Below are 27432 nucleotides of genomic sequence, written 5' to 3'. Positions count from 1 at the left end.
ACTAGCAGGATGATTGAATTTCTGAAGGTTTTATAGACATATCTAATTCATGAAGAATTTTTTTGTTTGCATGTTTCAGGTGAGATTTAATGACTATGACTAGATGACAGATGCAGCTATCTTCCTGTTTCTAGTATTGTCAAAATAAATCCAGAGATTTTCTAGAAATAAATGTTTCATCTATATTTGACTTGTCACTTATTTAGATATTTGAGATTCTAACCCTTTCTTGTCTTCTCTTTTTTAAATTCTTCAGGGCTTATGTTTGTTTGTTTCAAGTCCCGACTGTGCTCTGTGACAAGATTTTTCTTTTAATGTTGACTTTGACTTTTATCTCTACAGTTTCACTTCTATATTACTTTGAACACATGGCATATACTTTGGAACATCTCCTATTCTCTTATGGCATTGTTCCCAAGACACCAGAATCCCAACAGAGGCCAGAAATACTGTAGCACAATTAATATCATCTGCTTCTTTAAACTCTTAAACAGTTCAGAACTCTCCAAAATGACTTTTGCCTGGGCAGGGCAGTTTATTGCTTTAAAGAACTCTTCAAGGACATCACTCAAAATATTTAAAGCAAAGTAACCATATATAGGTAATAGCATGATGGTTACTACATCTCTGAATCTTTCTCTGTTTTGGTGAAAATCATTCTGTTTTGTTCTCACTCCTTGTGAAGTTATCAACAGCATGGTTTACTTCATTTGGGTTCTGAGGGAGGTGTCAATTTATTCACACTAAACAAACTTTATTTACTGAATCAGATTCTCTCACTAGCAATGGCCTTGCAGATTTTTAGGTGATTGGTTATTAACTGAACATAAGGCATCTGTTATGTTTGGAGAGAAATGACCTATTTTGAATGACACTGTTTCTGGGGGCAATGGTGTCTTCTAGTTTCTGCCATCAGAATCCATCCATCTGGGTGAACAGTACCAACCACTCAAGTAATATTTCCATCTCCACCTCCCCAACACATGCATCTGAGGAAAATATCTGGCTCTTGGTAGAGCAGTATTGAGCTCTTCATCATCGCTAATCCATCTAGTGCTGCAATACCTCTGAGAATCCTGCAGGGAAGTATTCAGGCAAAGAAGATTGCACTGGGTTGCTGGGCAGGTTATTCTGCAGAGCATCTGGGGGTTCTGTGTCTGCCCTCACTCACAGCTGCCCAGAGCAGTCTCTTGGCCACAGTATACTAGGTATATACTCATCTTTCATTTTCCTACTGCCAGGTTCTGCAGTTTAGATATAGCCAGAGATTCTTCCTTTCCTACAATGCTGTGTAGAAATATACCCATGGGTTAGTGTGGGCACTGGAAACCTCTGAGTTAGTGGAGAAATGCATTCAGATTAATATACTTTGGTATCTCTCCATAACATTGCATTATGACTAAGCTCAAGGAAATCTGTGGCAGAACAGGGATTTCCCAGTTCTTAACTTAGACTTAGTGTGCCTCTTATTTCAGTGAAAGATAAACAAGTAAGTCTAACTGGTCTATCCTCCAACATATGTCTAGAGGAATATTAAAAAAAAAAAAAAAAAAAAAAAAAGTCAAATTTGTCAGCCTTACAGACAAACACCAACGATGGGAAACCATAGCTGAATTCTAAAGTTATTCAGAAAAAGATAGATGGATTATCATTGGTAGAAGATCAAGATAGTGGTACATTGGCATATTTTTGGTTATAAAGGTCGCCCCTTTCATGCTCTCTAGCTTTTACAGTTCCTTCTCTTCACCAGTTCATTGGCACGTAATACATAAAAACAGATAGCATGGTTTTACGCTAAATAATACTTAAAAATGATATTAAGAACTCTATTATTTGTGTTTTTTTGTTTGTTTGTTTGTTTTTTTAACTTAGCAGCATTATTTATCTAAGAGAAAAACATGGTTACCATGGCTTTATTGGAGTGGCCTCCTCCTTGGAACTCAATAGTTCCAAAAGCGTCCGTCGGGCTGAGCTGTGTGTGCTTGCTGATGGACCACTTCTCTGACTGGATGTCATTGCGAGTAAGCCTGCTTTCATTTTTCTCATTTTGGATAACGGAGATACTTGGAGTCAGTCCAACATGTTGACCTATTAGACGCCCACAGCAACACCTATGACATTAAACAAGCAGAAAAATTGTGTAACATGCATGTACAAAACAAATAGGAAAACAAGCTATAATAAACAGCCTACAAGTCTTCCCCATTCCCTTCCCCCCCTCCCCTCATTGCCAAAACCTTTCAATTCTGCTGAGCATGCTAACCAAAGCCTTTATTTTTGGAAGAAACATAGTATAGCTATTACCTTTCCTTTCTATGATTTAGTTTTCTTTGGGCTATACTTTAATAAAATCAATGCTTTGTTTTAAATATGTACAACATGAAATTAAAAATAGTTTTTTACGTTTTCAGATAACATCAGATCAATAATCAGCTATTGAATTGACCATAAGACATTCTAAATTGGTAGTTTACTGCTATTGTTTGCTTGTTTTTTGTTTGGTAGGTTTTGGTTTTGAGAGTATTGTGTATCATGCATCTAATTAATTTAGGCAAATATTTGAAAATCCAAAACTTTCACTAAGATGAGAAAATTAAAGATAGACAATATAGACCTTTAATGCCACTTTTTTGATGGAATACGTTTTCAAATGTAAATAAACGGTGCTCATGGGAATCCAGCTCTCCATATGCAATTCAACCACCTTCTGATTAAATGTACAGCTTTACAAATTATTTTGATCTCTATACATACATATAAACACACATATATAAGATATTTACTTGTAATTGACTTCATTTTCATACAAGTTACATGCAATTACCTATGGGGGTCTTTGGTGCTGGGTATGATATGAACACATTCCCTCTTGTAAAAAGCTCTTTCTATCCATGATTTCTGTGCCTAAAAAAAAGAGAGAGGAAATACCTTAAGCTCTGGTTGCTTATTAAACACAACTTACAGTACATCTGAAGGCAAACTTCAAACACAAAAGAAAACTTCACTGACTCTGCAGCCATGCAGTGCCCATGCTGCATAAAGTAAACATTTTCTATTGGAACTGAGGTTCTCTTCTAGGGCTAAGCATCCAAGAGAAGGTCTTAAAATTGTTTTCATATTCACTGGTCAGTTGACTTTGATGCTGTGAACTACGTTCTCATAACAGCACATTGGAGAAAAATTATTTCAAACTTTAAATTACCTTAGTTCTTTTACACAGTAGAGGAAAAACTCACTTGTTAAAAATACTTTAAAAAAATAACAGTGATACAATTTAATCATTTCAAATTAAAAAATGAAATGAAATCATTTCAAATTAAAAAACAAAACAAAAAAAAAAAAACGCTCAAAAACTAGAAAAAATATAGAAGGAAAATTCATAACACCGTGATTCCTCTGCAGTTTTTAGTATAGACACTGATAATTATATTTAACATGGAACTAGAAAATACACTTTCGTACAAGAACAACCTAATAAAAAAAAAATCTTTGTTACATTAAGACCAGTTGTTGTAAACTCTGAAACTGAGTTCAGTGAAATTATGCCACTGATTATCACTTGTCATGATCTTGTCCCAGATATTCTCAGGAAATCATGTAATTTCTCAATTTTCCCTCGGCACAGTCTACGTTATTGGGCAGAAAATAGATTTTTTCTTTTTTTTTCTTTTCTTTTTTTCTTTTATTTTTAATGTGGGTTGGGAAAAAACAAACTTACAAAAAACAAATTAAACCAGCCAAAAAAACAACAACCACAAAAACCCACAAAAAAAACCAACACCAAACAGACAAAAAAAAAACAAAACACCCACAAAACAACAACAACTACAACAACAAAAGAGAAAACTTCAGAATCCAGAAATCTTTAAAATAATCTAGACAGTGCTCACTCCATGCAATATGAATCCTGGGAAAGTATCTAAAACATTCCCCCAAAGAGAATTAAATTGTTCCATTTACTAAGGAGTTGAAATTTTCCTTTAAAAATGTAGTACATACAGATAAAATAAAAAAAATATATATCTGTTTGATTGCACACCATAAACAGAACTATAAGAACTATGAAAAGCCACTTAACTGTTAAGTAGTGTGAAATGGACTTTAGGTAATTTAAATGAAATCTGAGCACCTTGCATCTACAGAAAGATAAAACAGGAAATTACCTTTGTATAATTCCCTATCTACTATCTAATGCCAACTTTTGTCAGCTAAATCAACGTCCTACTATTATTTTCAAAGACAGAAGCATGTGTTTCTGGGACTTTTAGAAATCCCTATAAACTTTGAAAAGTTATTGAGTCAACGTCACTAGAATAAAGTACCAAAATAACCATTTCTAACTAGCTTCCTCACACCTTACTCACAAAGCGTAAAAAGTTGATCTTTCACCTTTTTCACAGAACATAATTCCTTATGGGAATTAGTGGTCAGTCATGTTACATAACAATATTTTCTCTTTGCTCTACTTGCATTTTTATTTGTAAAAGCCTGGTAGAGTTCATGTTCTGCAGACACCCTGACAAGACTCTTACAGTCAGGGAAACAAGCCTATTAAAATTATTAAATAGATCTGTATTTGACAGTTGTTCCTTACTATATGCAAATAGAAAGTTAATCTATTACAGAATGTGGGACATTTATTTTATTTTATTTTATTATTTATTTTATTTTATTTTCATGTTTAAGCTAAGGAAATTTATATAGGGATTCTGAAAAAGCTAAAAAAGGTGTAATATGCATAGAGGAGATTACATTGAACTTTTAACTTTTTAATGTTTAAAGCCTTGTATGCAGGCATTAATAATCATAACCATCATCACAACATTACATAATATAGAATGAAATCAGCTTAAAATCCAGTGTACCATTGAGTAATTTCTCAATTTGTCAAAGAAAGCCTTTTTAAAATCTATCTAGATTTCTCAAGGCATTCTGAGTGGGCATTATGAACTTCACTTGACCCTCTTACTGCAGGCATTTGAAGCAAAAATATGTGGGAAAATTAGGGCTTTCCTTCTTGTGGAGCGTTGTAGAGGAAGAAAAGGAGTTACAGTTATTATTCAAGTACTGCAATACTAACATTTGAAATTACATACTTTACTGTATAAATTCTTGAAATTTCATGTATTTGAGTTCCAAGAGTACAAAAGTTTTCTATATTGCCTTAAGAGCTACATTGATAAGAATCTGCATCTTTGTGAATACCCTTTGTTGTATATAGAAAATAACTTTTTGAAATGACACCTCCCCAAAAAACAAAACAGACAAATGTCAGTTTTATCTTCTTTGTTGTTTGTTGTAGAAGTAACTACATGTTAATAACATCTTCTGTTATGAGTGAAAAACTTTTTTTATGCTAACTTTTATTATTTGGCATCAAAAATCAGCTCTCAGTGCAGAAATTCCATACAATATGAGTCTCATTCCTTTTGTGATAAATCACTAAAGAATATCCATTATTAAATATATACCTTTCAAATATTTGTCTGCAAACAATTTACCTTGTTAAATTTACTTGCTAGATAGATCTAATGTATCTTTTCTAAAGATGGCCAGTAATTCAATTTTTCAAACAAAAAAATCCAGTATTAACAGTTTTTTTTTTTTTTTCAGTGAATGTATACAAACATGCTATTGAAAAAAAAAAAGAAACTGTAAAATTTGTTATTGTACTCTTTCATACTCTCTTCTCTTGTAGAAAAGAAATCCAGTTATGCTAAATGTGATAACAAATTACAATAGAATCTTCATCATACCTCTTCAAATGCAAAAATGAAAAGTAATAACCTGTTTTAAAAAGCTTTTTATTCAAATTGGGAAAAAAAAAAAAAGAAAAAGATTTTCTGGAATTTAGATCTTAAACAATACACCATCCTACCTGACCCATATAAAGCACCAATGATTTATAGCACTATGATTTGGTCATTTCATAGTTCATACAGAGAAAAAAGAAAGCATCTGTTTTCTTCCTCGTGCTAGTTATAGAGATCATTTGCAATAAAATACAAGGTTCAGAGGTAAAGTAATTATAATTACAATTATGTTACTTGCAGTAGCGTCTTCATAGCAGAATTAGAATAACTTGTGGAAATTATCACTATTAAACTCTTGTTTATCATATGAATTTATAGAGCAGTAAATAGTTTGGAAAAATATTTTCAAAAATAGCAGAGCAAGAAGCTTATTTTCTCTTTTAGTTATCTCACAAATTCTCCTTCAATGTTAGTTCATAAAACAATTTAACATCCATAGTGAGCTCCTAAAGTACATACTATTATTGATGCTTGAATTTAGTTTACTCTTAGATTGGATCTCAGTTAAATACCTCTGTTAGCTGCATGCAAAATCCCGCCAAGACCATTTTTGCCCCCTCTTCTTTACCTGAGTATTAAACTTGGTGTTTAAGTCTATCCTGGAGCAAACTCTGCTGTCCACATTACGCTGCTGCCGGTCATTGCTAACAACACATTTGTGACCACTCCCTGAACAAGGCGTTCAGCCCATCTGCAGTGCAGGGATGGGAGCACGAGCAGAGGCCTTGTGCCCATGAGTTGCTTGGAATGTGCTGCCACAGGATTAGCCTCATTAAGGGTCCAGTGGACATGCTTCCATAGCCCCTGAATGCCCCTTGATTTGAGCATCTGATCTGACACCAAAAGAAAAACAAATCCCCTGAGAGCTTGGTTTTGACTGACACAAGCAGTGACAGGCTTTTTTCCCCCTCTTCATTCCCCCTCAGAAAGCAAGCTTGTGAAAGTGTGATAAGGTGCTCCGAGTCCTTAAAGTTCAATCCATGAAAACAAATCCTTCAAAAGAAACAGTGTATTAAGCTAGAAAGAACCTAAGCACACTAGAGAGATTGTTAATCTCCAAAGAATGAAACCAGTGTGTTTATTGGGTAACTGTGAGAAATCTATACACAGCTGAAATATATTACAATTAATCAACAATGGCATTTTTCCAGAGAGGCTGGGGTTTATCACTGTTTCTCACCACAGTTGCTGAATTGTAACGAATGTAAGTTTTCAGAAAATTATAAGCATATTTTTTTGTCTTTCTGAGAAAAGTAACTGCATTATTTTCAGCTTAATTAAAAGTTAGTAATTTGAAATACACCTAGAATGTTTACAAAGTCAGAGATTAATTCTTTACTGTACACATGTGATATCAACTCCAAGGATCATTTTCATATGAACAACAATTAATTTTTTAGTACATACCGATTATATCTTTTGAATCAATGACTTATTTCAGGCTTCAAACAAAAGTAAATATTTTTTACTCTTTTCCCCCCTAAATTTGGATTAATTCTTCTCAAATCCTACATATGCATACTCCTTTTCTTTTCAATGAGGTTGCTATCTAATACCTGAAAAATATGCTGGCTGCCTATTGCATTGATAGACACAAGCATTAAACAATCCCACATGTCCAGCTCTGCTGGACACATGATCTACCAGAATGAGCACATGCATCAAATTCTAAACTTCTTATACTGTCAGGCATGTTGAGAAGCTTCTACAAGGCTGACTAATCTTTGAGATTTTTGGATATATATACATGGATGTATATACACATGCTGTTACAACAAAACTATCATCTGTGAGATCTGTTAACCACACAGTTTAAACCAACAGAGAATGAAATGTTTCCAAGCACATCCTGGAAGATTAGCACAGATTCAGATGGTCTGTGCAGGATGCAAAGACAGACAAAGTTGCAGTGTCAAGAAGAGAGCTAGTAAGCAGCTCAGCAAGATAAAGAATGCATCTGGGAATTCAGCAGAAAAAGACTGCTTGCTTTTTAACACAAGAGAGTTTGGTTTGGTTGGGACGGTAGACAAAACATGAGGGGAGGAAAGAAAAAAATGGGTAAAATTGAGTAAAAACAAAAATCTGACTTTGAAGTGAAATATCCATACTTGGACTTGACAAGATTCTGGAAGTCATTTTGGGATTTAGGTTTCAGCTTGCAATGTAGCTGGGGCAAAAGCCACATCTTTATTCCTTTTTAGAAATTAACACAAGCAACAATGGCTATACTCACTTGCATATATCACCCAGTGGCACTCTTAGCACTCTTAGAGTTGTGTTTTTGGGACTTAGTCAGTATAAACAATTGAAGCCATGGGAAACTACAGCTGTCTTCGTTGTAGTGTATTCGAATGTGCTTTAAATTTTTAATGATGAAAATTATTATTATAATTATAATTAAAATTAGTGATGAAAATATCAATAGCATAGATAAACCTGTATTTTGTTGAGTAGTAAGGATACAAACAATAAGCAAAGATTTTTTTTTTTTTTTGTTAAGCAAATATATATTCTTTTTTTCCCTCTACAGCACAATCTGCAAGTGCTTTTAGAGAGGTGGATGCTGCACATTTGATCCTACAAACTTACACTTTATTAACATTTTCAACCCAGATCACTATTAATGAAACAAACTCTGAAGCAGTAGTTAGCAATGAAATCAGTACTGATGCAGGAGAAGAACAAATATTAAAAATGAATCAAGAAAAAAAAATCAGGAAAATAAATTCTGGTAGAATTTAACATGTAATATAGCTTAACAGTTTAACAGCTGACCTCAGAATTAAAGACGTTTTAAAAAAGAGCACCAAGAATGACAATTTTAGAATCCTTCAATTTTTGTGGTAGACCAGAGATGGAGCAAGTTCTAATCCTCTGATTCCCAACTTTCTTAAACTCCAACAAGCGACTAGATTATAAAACAGGTTCATCACAAGAGAGGTGTTACAAGCTTTTCTCTACCTTTCAGTGGCGCAGAGCAGCTGGTCAGGCAATGGAATATTACTGAAGAAAATTACAGATAGGATTTGCAGGAACATCTGGTGACTGAATAACATCAGTGCTACTGCAATTTGAGTGGATTAGTTTACTTTAATCAAATGGGCACTTTTGGAAATCCAACTGCCTCTGAGTAAGGACCTTGTATTAGTAAACTTTTATAGTTAAGTTAGTACAAAGGATAGCAATGCTTCAACATAATGTTGTTACTAGTTGTGCTTGAGGAAAATTTCTATCCCCCATTTCAGTGTTGTCCAGTTATAAGCATTACAGGAAGTTTTACGCCTAGCTTGAAGCATTAGGATTTTACCTTTTTGGGTATTAAGCTACATGGATCATTAGACCACCCAAAAATGTTTCAGTTTCTAACAGATTTTTATTACCAGTGGCAGCTTAGAGGCTGGCCATCAGGTTTTTACCCACTGGTTTTTACCATTTCTGTACATTTTTTCTTCTGATTCCATAAACGTTTTATCACCAGAGTTTTAAGAACATCGTTGAATAGTCTTGAAAATCAAGCTGTCTCAAGGACAGACTAGGAGGTCATAGAATACAGCTATTCATTAATACAAGACTTTATAGAATTTCTCTATTGTCATTATTTACCAGATGTAAATCCTAATACTGTACTTAGATGAAACAGAGTAATTTTAAAACAATCAGGAACTATTTTTTTTTTCTCAATAATATATAATTTTAAGCATTCCATCTGACATTCTTATTTAAATAAATTAATAGAAAAGAAAATTGTACATCTTTGCTAGTGCCACTATGCAAATATTTATTTGTGCTTTATATATTTTCAAAATATTTTATACACTGAGCATATGTATCCACCATTATTATCATGGTATTGCTAAATAACTGGAAAGATTAATAGATGTTTCAAAAAGAATCAGAGAGAATGATTAGGTCCAAGAATTGTGTAAACATAAAGGCTCCCACAGACTTCCTCAAAATCAATAGGAATTCAAGGAGGAGATTTTAGAGAAAAGCTGATTAAAATGAAAGGTATGTTGTAAAGAGTACTTTTTAAAAGTTCCTTTATTTCCGTCTTATGGGTACTGGCATATGGACAGAAGAATTAAGCCTAATGACTTCATTTATGATGTTTCTTTGGTGAACTATTGTTGTGGTTTAACCCAGCAGGCAGCTCAGCAACACACAGCCGTTCGCTCACCCTCCCCCCTCCCTCTCTGGGATGGGGGAGAGAATCAGAAAAATGAGGCCTGTGGGTTGAGATAGAGACAGTTTATTAGGACAGAAAAGAAAAGAAAAAAAATAATTATACTACTACTACTACTAACAATGTGTACAAACCAGTGATGCACAATGCAATTGCTCACCACCCGCTGACCGATGACCAGTCTATCCCTGAGCAGATGGCCCCCCCATCCCGGCTAGCCACCCCTATATATTGTTTAGCATGACGTCAGACGGTATGGAACACTCCTTTGGCCAGTTTGGGTCACCTGTCCTGGGTCTGTCCCCTCCAGCTCCTGCTGCACCCCCAGCCTGCCCACTGGCAGGACAGAGTGAGAAGCTGAAAAGTCCTTGGCTTAGTGTAAGCACTGCTCTGCAACAATTAAAACATCAGTGTGTTATCAACATTATTTTCATCCTAAATCCCAAACACAGCACCCTACCAGCTACTAGGAGGAAAATTAACTCTATCCTAGTTGAAACCAGGATAACTATTTAAGTTTTTACTAAATTTATCATCAGGCTATAATTATTTAAAGAAGAAAATAATTTTTTTTTGAGCATTAACTTGATCAAATGATGGGTTCATTTATTGTGTCACTTGTGAGCGCCATAAACAAGTACTAGGGAAAAGGAAAAATGAGGCAAAGGTACATAATACTTTTTTTTTTTGTAATAATCTTTCAGCTTGCAACTATTTTTTTTTGCTTATGGACTTCCTGCATTGTTGTGATTTCTGTGTTCTGTATTACTTTGTCGGCTTTTCTCCACAAAATTATCTCCTGATTTCATGTAGATTTTCAACATCCATAACATCCTTCTTCCTGCTGCAGGTGGAATTATTTCCTTCATTTTGCTTTGAATGTGACTCACACTTTCTCATGGTGTTCCTGTATTGAGAGAGGTATTGCAGAGTCAATGTCCATCCAGCCTGATGATGGAGTTCAGGATCGTACAAGGAGGAAGCAAGACAAAAAATAGGATCACAATCCTGTACTTCAGGAGAGCAAATTTTGGCCTCTTCTTGGACCTACTTGGAGTAATCGCATGGGTTAAGGTTCTAGAAGGAAGAGGGGTCCGGGAGAGCTGGTCAATATTCAAGCATCACTTCCTCCTAGCTCAAGATCAGAGTAATCCCCACGAGCAAGAAGGCAAGCAAAAGAGGAAGGACACTTGCATGGATGAGCAAAGAGTTCCTGGCAAAACTCAAACAGAATAAGGAGGTATACAGAATGTGGAAAAAAGGATGGGCCACTTGGGAGGAATAGAGGGACATTAACAGAGTATTCAGAGATGTGACAATGGAGATCAAAGGCCATTTGGAATTAAATCTGTGAAGGGATGTCAAGGACAAGAAGAAGGTCGTCTTCAAATATAACAATGCTAAAAGGAAGACAAGGGGAAATTTGGGCCCGCTGCTGAATGGTGTGGGTGCCCTGGTAACAAAGGATACAGAGAAGGCAACACTACTGAATGCCTTCTTTGCGTCAGTCTTCACCGCTAAGGCCAGCCCTCAGGAATCTCAGACCCTAGAGACGAGAGAGGATGTCTGGAGAAAGAAGGACTTTTTTTCAGTTGAAAAGGACCAGGTTAGAGATCATTTAGGCAAACCTGACACCCACAAATCATAGAATCATACAATCATTAAGGTTGGAAAAGACCTTCAAGATCATCTGGTCCAACCATACCCCTACCACCAATATCACCCACTAGACAATGTCCCTAAGCATCTTATCCAACCTTTCCTTAAACACCCCCAGGGACGGTGATGCCACCACTTCTCTAGGCAACTCATTCCAATGCCTGACTACTCTCTTTGAGAAGAAATGTCTTCTAATTTCTAACCTAAACCTCCCCTAGTTCAACTTGAGATCGTTCCCTCTGGTCCTATCACTGGTTATCTGCAAGAAGAGGCTGACCCCCAGCTCCCCACAACTTCCTTTCGGGTAGTTGTAGAGAGCAATAAGGTCTCCGCTGAGCCGTCTCTTCTCCAGACTAAACAACCCCAGTTACCTCAGCTGCTCCTCATAAGACTAGTATTCCAGGCCCTTCACCAGCTTCGTAGATAGGATGCACCCATGAGTACTGAGGGACCTGGTGAATTATTATTGCTAGGCCACTCTCCATCATCTTTGAAAGGTCACGGAGAACAGAAGAGGTGCCTGAGGACTGGAAGAAAGCCAATATCGTGCCAGTCTTCAAAAAGGGCAAGAAGGAGGACCCAGGCAACTACAGGCCAGTCAGCCTCACCTCCATCCCTGGAAAGGTGATGGAACAGCTCATCCTAGAGGTCACCTCCAAGTATGCGGAGGATAAGAAGGTGATCAGGAGTAGTCAGCATGGATTCACCAAAACATATTTAAGAAATCTTATAGCCTTCTATGATGAAATGACTGGCTAGGTAGATGAGGGGAGAGCTGAGTGGATGAGTGAATGTTGTCTACCTTGACTTCAGCAAGGCTTCTACATTCATAGTCTCCCATAATATCCACATAGGCAAGCTCAGGAAGTATGGGGTAGATGAGCGGACAGCGGTGTCGACTTAAAACTGGATGGATGGCAGAGCTCAGAGGGTTGTGTTCAGTGGCACTGTCTAGTTGGAGGCCTCTAACTAGAGGTGTCCCCCAAGGGTCAGTACTGCGTTGAGTCTTGTTCAACTTATTCATCAATGACCTGGAGGATGGAATACAGTGCACCCTCAGCAAGTTTGCTGATGACAAAACTGGGATGAGTGGCCACAGGACTGTTGTCATTCAGAGGGACCTGGACATGCTGGAGAGTTGGGCGGTGAGGAGCCTCATGAAGCTCAACAAAGGCAAATGCAGACTCCTGCACCTAGGGAGGAATAACCCCAAGCACAAGCAGAGGCTTGGGGCTGACCTGCTGGAAAGCACCTTTGTGGAGAAGGACCTGCGAGTCCTGGTGGCCAACAGGTTAACCATAAGTCAGCAATGTGCCCTTGTGGGCAATGAAAAATGCCAATGGTATCCTGGGTTGCATTTGGAAGAATGTTGCCAGCAGGTTGAGGGAGGCAATGCTCCCCCTCTACTCAGTCCTGGTGAGACCACACATGAAGTGCTGCGTCCAGTTCTGGGCTCCCCAGTACAAGAAGGACATGGAGATACTGGAGTAAGTCTAGCAGAGTTCTTTGAAGATGGTGGTGGGACTGGAGCATCTGTCATATGATGAGAGGCTGAGAGAGCCAGGCCTGTTAAGCTCGAAGAAGAGAAGGCTGACAGAGGATCTTATAAATGCCTATAAAATCTGAAGGGAGGGTGTCAAGAGGATTGGGCCAGACTCTTTTCAGTGGTGCCCAGTAATAAGACAAGAGGCAATGGGCTCAAACTGAAATACAGGAAGCTCCATCTGAATATGAGGAAACACTTCTTTGCCATGAGGGTGACAGAGCTGGAAAAAAATGCCCAGAGAGGCTGTGAAGTCTCCTTCTCTGGAAATATTCAAAACCCACCTGTATGCAATCCTGTGAAATGTGCTGTAAGTGTCCCTGATTGGCAAGGGGTCTGGAACAAATGATCTCCATCGGTCCCTCCCAAGCTCAACCGTTCTGTGACTCTGTGATCTTCACGTCTACATGCCAGTCATGGTTTTCAAGATATCTTATTATTTTTTTTTCCCAGATGAAGTATTTGCCAAATTCTCCTTTCACTGAAACTATTTGTTTCAGCCCCTTTTGTTTATTGTCCTTGCTGCCATTTTCCAACCCTTTTACTCTTCACTTTATTCTTCTGAGAGGAACCAGAATTGTGCAATGTTGAACTACAGACTGGTAATGTGGCATTCACTGTTTTGCTATCCACTTTTTTCCAAATAATTTAAATAATTCCTATTAAAAATTATATGTTTTTCTTGACCACTACTGTAAGCACTGAGTTAACTCTTTCACAAAAGTATCTAGCATAACCCCAGTATTTCACTCCAGTGCAACAAAACATTTATAATACTAATTATAAAGAACTACTCTAAAAATCAAGTAATTTTAATCAAAATCCAACAGAACAGAAGTATACCTATATGCAACTCTAATTTATGTCAAACACAGCCTAAAAAATCATAATGGAACGTGGTATCACAGAAATGTGTAGGTGTACATACATAACTGGAAAGTGAACAGAAAATACAGAAAATATTTTTCTGCCATTCAACACTGCCAGACTATTTATCTCTTAAATCACTAAGCTTGATTTTATCTTCTAAAAAAAGTGTAACACTATTCCTTCTCAAATTAAGGAAAGAAACTAAATACATTAAGACAAATCTCATTGCTTTCTAATGAAAAATCAGACTAAAATGTACATGTAAGTATTTTGTGCTGAATCCAATTTTCATCAGAGCTACTTGATTTCTGAACTGCTCATTCTACATCACAAATGCCTGAAAGCTATAACATTGTTTGTTCTTTCAGATTTAAAGATTGATGTGGTTTTGGTAGCCACTGTGTGGGTGCTGACATGAAGAAGCAATTAAAATTAAATTACACATAATTGTATAAAATGACCTGACAGAATGGGGATTGCAGATGTTCTACAAGCGTAAATATTTAAATGGACCAATTATATGCTACTGTTCACAATTCATCTAATTTTCCGTCCCTACAACTATTTGAAATCCCTCCTGAGCTCCTGCATAATGTGGCCCTACAGGAACCCTTTGCTAAGAGCGTCTTGGTGCAGTTATTGGTTTCACCATACTCCAGCCTTCCTTCAGACACCATTTTGGAGAAATGGAACAGGAGAAGAGCAAATTATGTAAGACAAGATATGAGACAACATTGCTGATTAGCTTTTCTGTCTGTCTCTTGCTCTGCTGGGTAGAACTCCTAATTTTCTCAGATGTTAACAAGAGGAAGCTCCCTTTAGTTCAAGAGGTGAAAAATTCAGTATGAAACACCCAGAAGGCAAAACATCCAGAAAGCAAAACACCCTTCTAGGCCAGGCAACATCTTTTTCTCCCTCTATGGCTTTCTGTGCCTCCTCACCGGCCTCCCTTCTCTTCTGGAGACTGCATACAGGTATCCCTTACAGCTCATCATTTTTGAAAACACCTTCATTCACCAAACCAAGGGCAAATGTGTTACTGCCTCCCCTGTTTATTAACTTTCCTTGGCACATCATGAATGGATAGAGAAAATCCCCATGTAGAAAGACCTGGGACTACTGGTGAATGAGAAGCTCAACATGAGTCAGCAATGTGCACTTGCAGCCCAGAAAGCCAACTATATCCTGGGCAACATTAAAAAAAGTGTGGCCAGCAGGTTGAGGGAGGTGATTGTCCCCCTCTACTCTGTTCTTGTGAGAGAGCAACCTGGTCTAGAAGAAGGTGTCCCTGTCCATGACAGGGGGATTGGAATTAGATGATCTTTAAATTCCCTTCTAACCCAAACCATTCTACGATTCTATGATATTAGACTAAGAAGTAGGATCCTGGCAGGAGGAACAGACACCTTGCCCAAGTTATGTCAGAAAAAAAAAGAGGACACAGATGAAAAGTTCAAGTAGTGACTCTCACCCTGGCAGCACAGACTAGTGTAGCAGTGATGTTTCTTAATCTTTCTGAGTAATGTGTGGTAGTTCTTAATTCTATTTTTAATTGGCATTTTGTATCTGTGTGAAACTTCAGGCTAATTTTGAATTATATATGCACTAACTATTCAGATATGATAATGTCAATTGTCTGATATAGAATAAACTATATTGTGCTTCCTTCTCCTGACAATCATACAGCCCAAGCTGCAATTACTGGAATGAAACACTTTATGATTTCTGATTATCACTAGGCAAATGGAGTAAAGCAGAATTTATATTATTAGCTTAGAAAAAATTGAACCAGTTTTAAATCATATAGGAAGATTTAACAACATGGTCTAAATCCTATTATCTCTTTGTACTAATGTGGACTTTAACAGTAACTAAGAGAGATGTGGAAGCAGGCATTCTTTCTGTTGAATTCATACCAGCAGCTCTTCACAGACAGAGAGAAAAATGCAAAGTCACATACTCTTTGTACATAGCACAATCTGATATATGAACATCTCATATGAAGGAGGGATAAAATATTATGGAAATATTTCTGGTTGATACCTTTGGAATTTTTTTTTTCAGTTTCCAATGTAAATTTAATTATATGATCTTCATTTTTAAAGAAGAAACAAGCCGAGACCTGTAAGTTTGCTCTGAGACCTACTAGACTAGTGTGTCATTTTCTGAGCTATTCTAGCTTCTTATAGGACTGTCTGCCTAGGTTGACAACTTTCGCACATTTTTTGTACATCTATGCACAGTAGTGGACTTTCACTATAGATGTAGCAGAACAGATTTCTGCAAGAAAAGAAACTACAAAAGTTACATTTCAGAAAATGCAGGGTTAGATCAAGTGGATGAATATTTAACATATTAAGAAATAATTAGAAATTGCTGAAATACAAAATTACATTAGAATTCCAAAGCATAAAATGAAAGAAACATGCTCATAGTAAATTACTCCCACAAGCAAGCATGTTTTTTATCTTTCCTTTTACTTTTTCCTTACAATGAAAGACCCACACTTATTTTTCCAAACGTCTTCATTAATAGCTTTATAAAGAGACCATTTATGAAGGTTTTCTTAATTCACTATGTAAAATTTCAAAGTGCTGTTGAATTGAATGAATGTTATTGAGAAAGAGGGGAGCAGAATTACGTGGGAGAAATAATTATAGATGACTGGTTTACAAAATAGGGTATAGTAACTCTCCAATGATAGCACAGAGCCTTGCATCAATCACCTTCACTATGGGAGGAAAAAGGGCCAAAATTTTCATAAACTAAAAGGCTAATTAATGTGTCTTATTTTTTATGGGAAATCTGGTATGATGAACTTGCCAAGGTGAAAACAATATTATTCCTTGTTTACCATTGATTTCCAGTTCTTATTAAAAAAAAAAAAAAAAAAAAAAAAGTCTCCAGGAATATGAACTGATATCAGAACTGGGCAACTGGGCATGGGAAAGAGACTGGGAAGGCGATGCTTGAATCACCTTCAGGCTCCAAAATGCTGCGGCACAGCAGACAACCCCAGAGGCCATAAATGACTACAAAGCTCAGCACAGATTTTCAGCAAGGCCCTTATTGTGGGACAGCTGTCACCAACAAACTGTGGTTTATTCTGATTCACTGAACTTTGGTGCCAACTTAATCTTGTCTGGAGAACAACATGGCAGAACCTATGGAGTTTATCTTCACAAATATGAAGATGGTCCTCCATTGTGATGAGGTTGTAATGCATTATGAATCGTGGTCATTCACTTCCTAAATTTTCCTGTATATCAAATTAGATATTATACAGACAGAGAATGATCACTGTATCCTGTATGCATGGTAATCCACAATCAGCACTGATATTAGAAACCATTTAGAGCACTAACTACAGCAAATTTCGGCAATCACAGTAATAGGTTGGGAACTAAAACGTGGATTCCAAGCCATAAACGCAGCATGGCAGATGGAGAATTTGGTCCCCAGAGTTTGTTAAAACTTCAGCCAGGGTCTCTAAGCTATACTTGTGACTATCTTTGTGTCAGATTCACCAGTGCATAGACAGACAGGGTGCTGCTCCAAGTTAGGGTCTGTTCCTCGACCTCTCTTTTTTTTGACCTTGCAAAATTTATTACACAGATCATGGAGATTGAAGAGTACAGATCTTAGATGTATATAGCTATTTAATTTAGTGTTTTATAGTCTTCATTTCTCACTCCTGTTTTCCCAGAACTTCAAGCACCAAACTTTCCTGGTTTCTGCCCTAAGAAACATCAAAGAAAAGAGAGATACATTGTAGGCATGTGTCAACCTAATGCATCATTTAGAATCTAATAACAAAATAATGGCACAGACAACAAAAACGAAAGCCAATTTTCTACATTAGCTCACTTACTTATGTTCTTGTGAAGGTACGGTGGACATATTCTGAATGAAGTTACCACAATATCACTCTCTAATTTGCTATTCAATTTGCTATTCAAACAAGAGTGTACACAACAGATTCTGTTGTAACTTTTATTTCAGTGATATGTTGAACTGAAATCAAATATATTACCTTAGCTAACAGTTAAATAAAAGGAAAAGTTTAATAATTGATGCCAGTCATGTACTCCTTTAAACCAAACTGACTAAAATTCTAGAAAGTTTTGAATCTGATGTCAAACAGAGCTAACAAAAATATTTCTCAGCAAGTCAAAATGGATATTTAGACTGGAGATCACAGCTGACTTTCACCAAACATGTACGTTGATGCGGAAAGTAGACACCTGAAACTTCTTTACTTCAGGTGTGAGAGTTTACATCTAAGTCACAGATGTTACTCTGAGGCTTGTACTAAGTGGGAAGGGGAAAGAATTCAGACACATAATGTATTTCAAAAGTGAATTATATATATATAAATATATATATATATTTTTTTTTCTGTTTGTACCTGCCCATGTCTGACTAGAACAAAGGGAGAAGATGCACTTCCATGGAGAACCACTCACCTCGATGTTGCAGTTACTCCTGCAGCCACAAGGCAATTCTTTCCTCCCAAGCCCTGTTTTGGAGGGTTTGGATCATTCCAGACTACTGCACAAATAGCTATTTCTCTCCTCCCCATGCAGATCCTTCTTCTCTGCCTCATCTGAGATAGCACAGTAGAAAATATCTGAGAAAGTCCTGTGCTGCAAGATAGATCTTCATCCATGTAACTCTTAGATACCTTTTTTTTTGAGGGGGGAGTTAATAACAAAAATAAACTTTTATTTATCAAAAATATCCTTTAGCAGACATCTAACAAATATCTATTTCTAAAATGTCTGTTTACAAGTTTGTTTCTGAAAATGAAAACATTCTCTGAAGTATCAGTTACTTTTCTTTTAAAAACATTTCTGAGAAAATTTGGTATTACAATATTTAATTTCCTAAGGATGTAGGCATTATAATATTTTGGCATTGTTAGAATCTAGGAGTACATGGCTTAAGAGTATAGACAGCAGATTTTATTTATTTATTTTTTTTCCATCAAGAGCCTGGAGATTTTTGACAACTGTTTTTTTTTTTTTTTCTGAAAAATAATATCCAAATTTCAGATGTCAACCTAGTGTAGTATTTCATACCAGAATTAAGAAAGAAATGATGTAAGAAAGAAAAAAAATGCAGGCAAAGTATAATTCAATAATTAAATTCCTGAATTCCTCAGAAATGTTCTAATATCTTATAGGTACATTTTCCTTATAAAAATACCTATAGAATATTTGCATAACTGTGAATGAAATAGTTGAAACTATTCTGAGAATATAAGCATTTATGTACACATGGAGTGAATGATGAATTTGAAACATTGTCAGATAAACTCTGATTTAGATTCTGAGAGCAGTACAAGAAACTGTGCTTTTGTGCACTTTCCCTATGCTTTGAACACATAATGTTGTCATGGGTGAAGCATGTGTAATGCTTTAATGTAGGCAGCATATTTAAAATACCGCAGTTCAGCAAATCTGAAACAGTTAGATGGTCCCTCATAGAGCTACAATTAATTTTGCTTCTGTTTTTAGGTATATTTCTACTCCAGATGTTTATAGCATTATGTAATTCTTTTTTTTTTTTTTTTATTCAGATCAGATATTTTGCAAACTATGTTGCTTCATTAATGCAGAAATAAGTCATGCAAGTATCTGTGGCATATTTATAGTTTCTGACATTATTTAGACCATAAGATTTCCATGCCATACACATACGGTTAAAGGTCAACAGACAACCACTATTATTTTTATGCCAAAGAATTTTCACTATTTTTCTAATACTTTTGAGTCAGAATCATAACTACACGTGGTTTAGTGGGTGATATTAGAAGGGTGATGGTTGGACCAGATGATCTTGAAGGTCTTTCCCAACCTTAATGATTCTATGATTCTATACACTTCAGAACTCAAAGTTCATTGTTGTGCTAAAATATTTTTCATCTGGGTTGTATGCTCCAGTTGATGTTCACTGCTCATTTACTTCTTCTGCAATGAAGCATTATTATTTTTTTTTCTGTTAACAATTTATACTAACTTAGCTTCAATTAAAAAATAAAAATGATTGTGACTAGCACTATCAGCTCTTCCTTCCTTTCAGATGAAAGGAATCATCCTACCTGAACCAAGAACACTGCAGTGTTCCAAAAAAGGGAAAATTTCACACAAATAAAATTTAGAAGTGGATAACTCTGACACTTTTAAATCTTGAACCCCATTGTATATAAATACATGATGCGGGATATATATATGTATATTTTTAATCATACAGCTCTATGAATACCACAAGTACCTGTCTGTCCTTGTGACGTGTAAAATTTCACATTGTAACTCAACATGCATTTTCTTAATAGGCAAAAGAAGTAAAATATATTCAATCATATCTAGATGTATATGCAATCATTATCCCATCTGTTCTGTGACTCAAGTATGACTCTAAAAACACACACCTTTTCTTTTCAAAGAGGCGTGTGTAATAAAGATCTTAGCAGCTTTTTTTTTTAAAATTTTATTTCATTTTTTTATTTTTCTCCTTTTGGTGGACAGGTTTCAATTACTCCTTTTTCTTCCTGAAGTTTGGTCCTGAATATGCATTTATAGTAAACACATAATATTCTCTAATAACAAAAACCAATCACCAAATATGAAGTTATAAGTAAAATTTCATGATATTCACAGTCAAACCAGAAGGCAAATAGTACCTTTGAGAAAGAATTTCTTATTAAAACACAGAGAAGAAAAAGAAAATCACAGAAAATGTAATTTAAGCAGGTGCTTTCATTGTTTCCTGTTTGATCTGAACAGAGTGTCTTACTTTAATGGTTTGTTGAAGAAAAGACATGATAATATAAAAACTTGGGCAGGATTTTATTTTTAATTTCTTGTGTAATAAACAACTTTAAATATGATCTATATCAGAATTTAATTGTACTAACCATGATATGTATTAACACACAGTTATTACCTACAATATATAAAACAGCAAATATTTCACCAGCTTTTCCTGTTTTAATTTATGTTTAAATTATGTTTATGTTTAATTTATTTAATCCTGTTTTAATTTATGGATTTAGCTTTGCTTAATGTTTGAAAGCTTTACTGAAAGGTGTTCTTTCAGCTTATTCTGACTTTGACTTAAAAAGACTATTAAACCAGTTCTACAATTCCATTTCTAATCCTTGAATTAATATTAGGCTTGCTATTTTAAAGTGAACATGGGTGGGCCTCATTAAATCCCAAATCCTTGCAAATTTCTCTATCTGGGCAACCCACTGTGCTATGACTTTGGAAAATCTGAAGGACTGGAGCCTAACACTGAGGAAAACAAGCCCCATGCTTTCACATTGTTACCATAATTGAGTGCTTCCTTATACACCATAATCCTTGCAAAGGTGTATATACAAAACAAAAATATGGTGGGGGGTCTGCTTTACATCAGTCTAGAAGTAAACTGCAAAGATGAATAAACTAAGTAAAACATTGGGAAGAAACTCTGTCCCCTGGCAAAGTGTTGAAAACCTTCATTGCACTATAACTCCACCATCTGGGATTGAACCTGCTCTCTTTCTCCCCACAAATTTGAAAACAGTTGTGGTAAAGGCAGCTGACAGATGATAGCCATTTGAAGAGGTCTGAGAAATATTTTAGTAAGCTTACAATTATTGCACCATTACAAGAAGTGGCCTTGCACAGTGCTGTGCAGGCATTTGAACATGAAAACAAGAGAGAGATCTCTGCTATTTTTTTTTTTTTTTTCCCCTCCCCTGCAGTATCAAGTAAAATATCTTATGTGAACAGAAACACACATTCTGGGGAACAACTTTCTATGAAGTGTTGAAACTGTTTCTAATGGTTAGTCAGTCCTTCCTTCTCCCTCTGAAAGCCTGGATGACTTCCTTAAGGTGGACCTGACCTCAGCTGTAAGCTACTGGCTCAAGGAAATAAGTGTTGCTATGGCCTGTCTTATGCAGCTGGTCAGACTGGGTATTCAGAGCTGAATCTTTTTACTTGAAAAGATATATGAGAGAAAGCAGAGCTGTGATGTAGGATATAGTTTAGACTATGTAGTATACCATATTAATACTGCTGGTATGGGAATTATTATTTCAGTATTTCAGCCTTATCAAAGGCTAAGGTAGAGCTCAGTGTCATTGAAGGGTAAGACAGAATTGGTAAAATAGACAATTTTTTTATCCACTGATTGAAGTTCAACTTTGAGTCTATAGACACAGTGATACGGACTTTCCTAATAAGTAATGTGTTTTATTCTTAACTTTAGCCTGTTATAAGACCTATGCAAAGGTCTGGAATGACAGAAATCAGATCATATCCGTGTATGAAGTTTATTTTGTGCTGAAAGTACTTGAGAAAACAAGGCGGCATGGGCCATTTATTAAATATAAACAAACCAAATATAGTCTGTTAAATGACGACATAGTGCTAATATTAATCATTCTGAACTTCATAAAGTTCTACATACAGTCAAATATACATATAGGATATGTACTTAGGGTAAAAAATACTACCACGCTCCAGCACTCTAAGCTGAGTACAGCTTGTGGTGTTACAGACGGTTCTGGAAAGAATTAAAAAATACAAATTGAAGCTAATTAGAGATCCTTAATTTAGTGAATACTCATAGTACAGAGACAGAAAACACCCAGTCCAGGAGCTTAGTCTTACTTTCTGCAAAGATCTATAATGAAGGTCATTCACAGAGAGGGCAAATAAGTAGAATTAAGTAGTTTTAAATTACTTTCTTGTTTTGACTTAGTAATAAGAGTTTTAATGCTTTTGTTTTGTTCTGGTTTTTAGAATATTCAGTTCTGAATATGCTGGATATTAAAATCTAGTGATGGAAAAAATCCACAACTTAAAAACATGGTCTATTTCCTTCTTTCTCTCTCTCTCTCTTTTTATTTTTTATTTTTTTATTTTTTTTTGCTAAGGTGTAAATCTCCTGAATCTCCTGGAATTTGATTACACAGCACATTCCAGCTATCTGTCCTAGCAGGCCCCCCAGTCAGGACTTGCTGATTACTACTTACTCTTTGTTTCAGTTTGAGCCCTTGAAGGACTTAATTTAATACAGATTAGTACCTTTATTAAACTGTGGCTAATTGAAACCTCTAAGCTCTGCTAACTATTGTTCAGTGAAGTGAATTAATTATTTTAATTTGTTGCTCTCTCCCTCTCTCCCTTCAAAACCAAAATAAACAAATAATAAATAAATAAATTAAAAAAAAAAACAAACAGCAAAAACAACAAAAGCCCGCCTAAAACACTGAATGAAATATTTACCTATTCACATTGGGCTACTGTGACAGTATGACAGGGCTTGTAGCTTAAATATTTTCAGAGAAGTAATTTTCTTATATACAGAGAAGCCTATGGTTCAACAAACTTAGTAACTAACTTGACCCCAACGTCAGTCTCTTGAACTGATTTAATTTTAAAATAGAATAAATTAATGCCAGCATCAAAAATGTCTTACCAAATGTCTAGATAAAATCCATCACTGCTTCCTTTGATCCCACCCCCTGAAAAAAAAAAGATACCTGCTGCAACATTTTAAGTTGTTATTTTATGTGCATTTATTTTCCCAAGAGTTTCTTTTTTTTTTTTTTTAATTATTATTATTATTATTATTTTATTTATTTATTTTTATCTGACAACTACTCTGTTGAAACACAATATTGGGAAAGATTATGAAAACTTAGGGAATAATCTTGTAAATCTTGTACTCAGTACAGTCAGTGACTCATTAAATAGTAATTTATTAAAAGTTTATTTTAAAAAGTTTTAGTTTCTAAAATAAGATATCATTCTTGTTGCTTTTGAATGTTGACTTGCTAGGAAATGATAATTCAAGATTTAATTGAAAATAATAGATCATGTAAATGCTAATATACTGTATGTTCTAGTATGCCATCTGTTTTAGGAAAAAAAATCATTCTTAGCAAGTCTTGGATATGAAGGTTTAAGGGAAGAAAATAACTGACCAAAAACAACTGTCTAAATCACCTTGAAAAATCTCTCTGCTTCTATGATAGAGAAGATGTGACAACAAAATGGCTCTTGATTTTAGCCAGAAGTTCTGGTTAAACTAGGGGAAGTGTGAAGAAAGGCACAGTGCAGAGTCATACAGAGATAGCTCCAATTACTCATTTAATGCATGACTCTGGCTATGTTTGCAGACTGGTAACTGTGGAAAAAGGTTGCTCTAGTGGCTGCACACAACAGGTATGGTCTATACAACTATGTTTGCACTAGTTTTGCATTACTGTAGAGTGAAACCTGTTTATTACTGGCTTGGTGAAAGAATGAATAAGTACACTTTAATCACTGCTATTACTGTTGATAAACTTTGCTACCTTTCCTATAAACAAAATTATTCATAATAGCTTGCCTTATTATAGAAAGGTAAGTTTACCAGCACAAAGGTTTGTTACTTATGCTAGGAACAATTTAGTCTACATTCTATAAATAAGATATGTCACACCAAGTATAATAAAAATAATTAAAAATATGTATTAGAAATTCCTGATATTTTCTGCTATTTTTAGGTAGACAGAATAGAAAAAAATATTTTAGTAGAGATGAATTTCAGAGATAAAATAAGGAGAGTATCCAAAATTTACTTTCATCTTCTGAAACAACATAAGGTGAGGACTATGTTTGCCCAAACCTTTCTCTTAGTTTCTGACAGGTAAAGCCACCAAAATTAGTAGTGTGCATCAGTGATGCAGAGGTTAATTCCACCCTGAATATGTCTGTTTTTATTTCAGTGCTGGAAATACTTGTATGTATCAGGCTTCAGTGATTGAATTTAGTGATCTTTAATGGAGTTTCCTAAGTTCTCTTCAGGTATCAAGAATCTGCAATAAAGTGAAGCTAAGAGTGTTAATATTTCCCCTACTTCATCTCCAGGGAGAGGAGATGCAATAGAACATATTAAAACTAGCAATGAGTGAACTGGTTCATCTTATGCAATCCAGTGAAAATCAGAGATTCACAGCATGAATGAAGGTCAAGTCTGCAACATCTGCTTGAAAAGTCTGCAGGCAGGAATGACAGCTCAAGGTAGAGTGGCTGCTGCTATGTAGGGAAGTCTGATTTCTTGGCAACCCAGAGTAGTGCACTGTAACACATTTGGGAATACTCCTCTCTTCCTTTTCCCTTTTATGTTTTCCCAGTAATTTTACACCTTAAAATAAAATAAAATAAAATAAAAGAAGAAAATGGAAAAGAAAAAGATAAAGAAACACTCAATCTCTGAGGTTTTAAAGTGCTCTTGGCACTTCTTAATCATGCATGGAGAAAACACAGTACTCCTTTAGAGTGCAGGAAGGTCACTGCTGCAAAAGCATAGACTTTTGCACTAGACTGGTACCTCAGCAGCCCCAAAGGAACACTGATAGTAAAGGAAAAGAGATGTGAGGGAGGAGGATAACTGCATCTGCTTTTCTCTACTTCTATGGTGTTGGAGATGTTGGAAGCTGGCCACAGAGACAATGCTGATTACAGCAGCCCGTGCTTCTCCGGCAGACTTGCCCCCAAGCTATTACCTGGGTGCAGGTGAAGTATCTTTTTTTAAGTGAACATTTCAAATTAATCTCTGAAAGTTAGATTCTTCATCAAAAGGAAGAAGTCTAAATGCTTCCTTCACAAGGGTTCTTCATTGATTGTCACAAGTACCAGTATTTTATGTCAGTCCGTGCCTGCAAGAGTCTCAGCTGAGAATCAGAAAATTACATCTATGAAAATTAGACTCTAAACCTCAGAAGCTTAAACCTGTTTATGAAAAATACTTGTGTCTGGATTACCCTCTTGTGAAGTCACTTCACAAGACTGTGGAATTTTATGTGCCTCTTTTCACTAAATTGCAATTTTAAAGAATCTGAATACAGGTATAATTTGCTTGTCAAAGTGAAGAGTATGTAAAACAGCAACAATGATGCTCTGAAAAAAATAGTTCTCAATATTCTTCATTTTAGACTTTCTGCATAGATAGATGGATTCTATGATATAAACTTGGACTTCTCAATTGTACATTATAGAAACTAAGATGTTAAGATACCTCTAAGAACTTGATATCCATAGGACTTCTGTAAGTTTAAAACCCATAAGCTACAGGCTCAGAGCAGACATGTTCTTTGCTTTAAATGTGTTTATTCTCAGAATAATGTGAGTATGACCACATTCTGCATTGCAGTGTACACATATCTATGACTATAAAATTACCTCTTTCAGTTACAATGTCATGATCTGAAAAACAGTTAAACGTATAAAAGCTCAAAGTGATCTTCCAGGGACAAAATCATCTGGTTCGAAGCACAAAACCAGAACATTCCTCAGAATTTGTTTCTGCTGATATGGAGTGGAGCTCATCTTTGGAGGAAAAAGCAAATAAGTCCCGTATTTGCCTTTAAACATTTCTTTTCATCAGAAAATCCTGGCTCACCATTTCCCATCCACTCCATAGCTACTGTTTCAGTAGGAATTGTGTACTTCAGGGGACAGTGAACATCACAACCCTGAAACCTCATTCCATCTTCTCTTTGGCAGCTTGCTTTGGAAATCATTGTCTAAATGACACCTTTACTTCTCACAGTTGCAACTGGAGAGTTACAAAAAGCTGACGACTTCTTGCTACTCTTGTGAGCTTTCCAAAGTGAGTCACGGAAGTAATCTAGAAGCTCATTTATGGCTTTGTTACACATTTTCACTGTGTCAATATTGTAGAAAAAGAAGATAAGCTAAGAATTTTAATAACAAACCTTGCGTCCCATGGTACACTTTTAAACAACATTTTTACAGATTTTTCTCTCATTATTATCCATATATTCTACCTGTCTCTTACTGCAACAATACAAAAAGAAAAATTCCCACAGTGGTGTGATGAAATTTTATGTAATCTGAGTTTTTCAAAGGCAAGAAATTTTTGAATGTACGTGCCCACACTCCATAAGTACAAATACCAAGCCATCTATTCATTTAAAATTTATCACTTCTAAGTTTTATCCGTAGTTACACTGTACTTAAAATCAGTAACCTGCAGATTTTAAAGTACTTAGTTTCATACCTTAACCCATCTCTGTACAAAACATAAACTTACTAGACGTCAATACTAGCCTTAGATACCAGGATGCCTGAGTCTTAAAATGAAGCAGTTCATCTACCTGATTCTCCTTAATAGAAATGAACGCAAAAAGCATACCATTAGTAGCAACTATCACAGATTTGGAGAAGAAAGTCACTACCTATACTTGTTTAGCTTTGTCAGGACTGAATGGCATGATGTTGTTATTTTGACACAGGGATATTTATTCTCTTAGGAAAGAAAAATCTTGTTATTAAAAGAAAAGGGGGGGGGGGGGG

General features: G+C 35.7%; 1 protein-coding gene across 3 annotated transcripts in view; it reads right to left on the bottom strand.

Annotated features, from left to right (window-relative positions):
- The window catches only part of TRPM3 (transient receptor potential cation channel subfamily M member 3), a 485203-nt gene that overhangs the window by 153108 nt on the left and 304663 nt on the right, over positions 1 to 27432 (bottom strand). For all 3 annotated transcript variants that reach the window (XM_040540026.1, XM_040540024.1, XM_040540025.1), the window contains exons 2-3: positions 2825 to 2904; positions 1907 to 2111 (exon numbers count right to left, since the gene is read on the bottom strand). In XM_040540026.1, the coding sequence (XP_040395960.1) occupies positions 1907 to 2111; positions 2825 to 2904 (285 nt within the window). The remainder of the gene's footprint in view (positions 1 to 1906; positions 2112 to 2824; positions 2905 to 27432) is intronic.

Source organism: Cygnus olor, chromosome Z, assembly GCF_009769625.2.
Source record: "Cygnus olor isolate bCygOlo1 chromosome Z, bCygOlo1.pri.v2, whole genome shotgun sequence".
Classification (NCBI taxonomy): domain Eukaryota; kingdom Metazoa; phylum Chordata; class Aves; order Anseriformes; family Anatidae; genus Cygnus; species Cygnus olor.
Note: the sequence above shows the minus strand (reverse complement) of the source record. Positions and strands in the feature narration are given on the sequence as shown.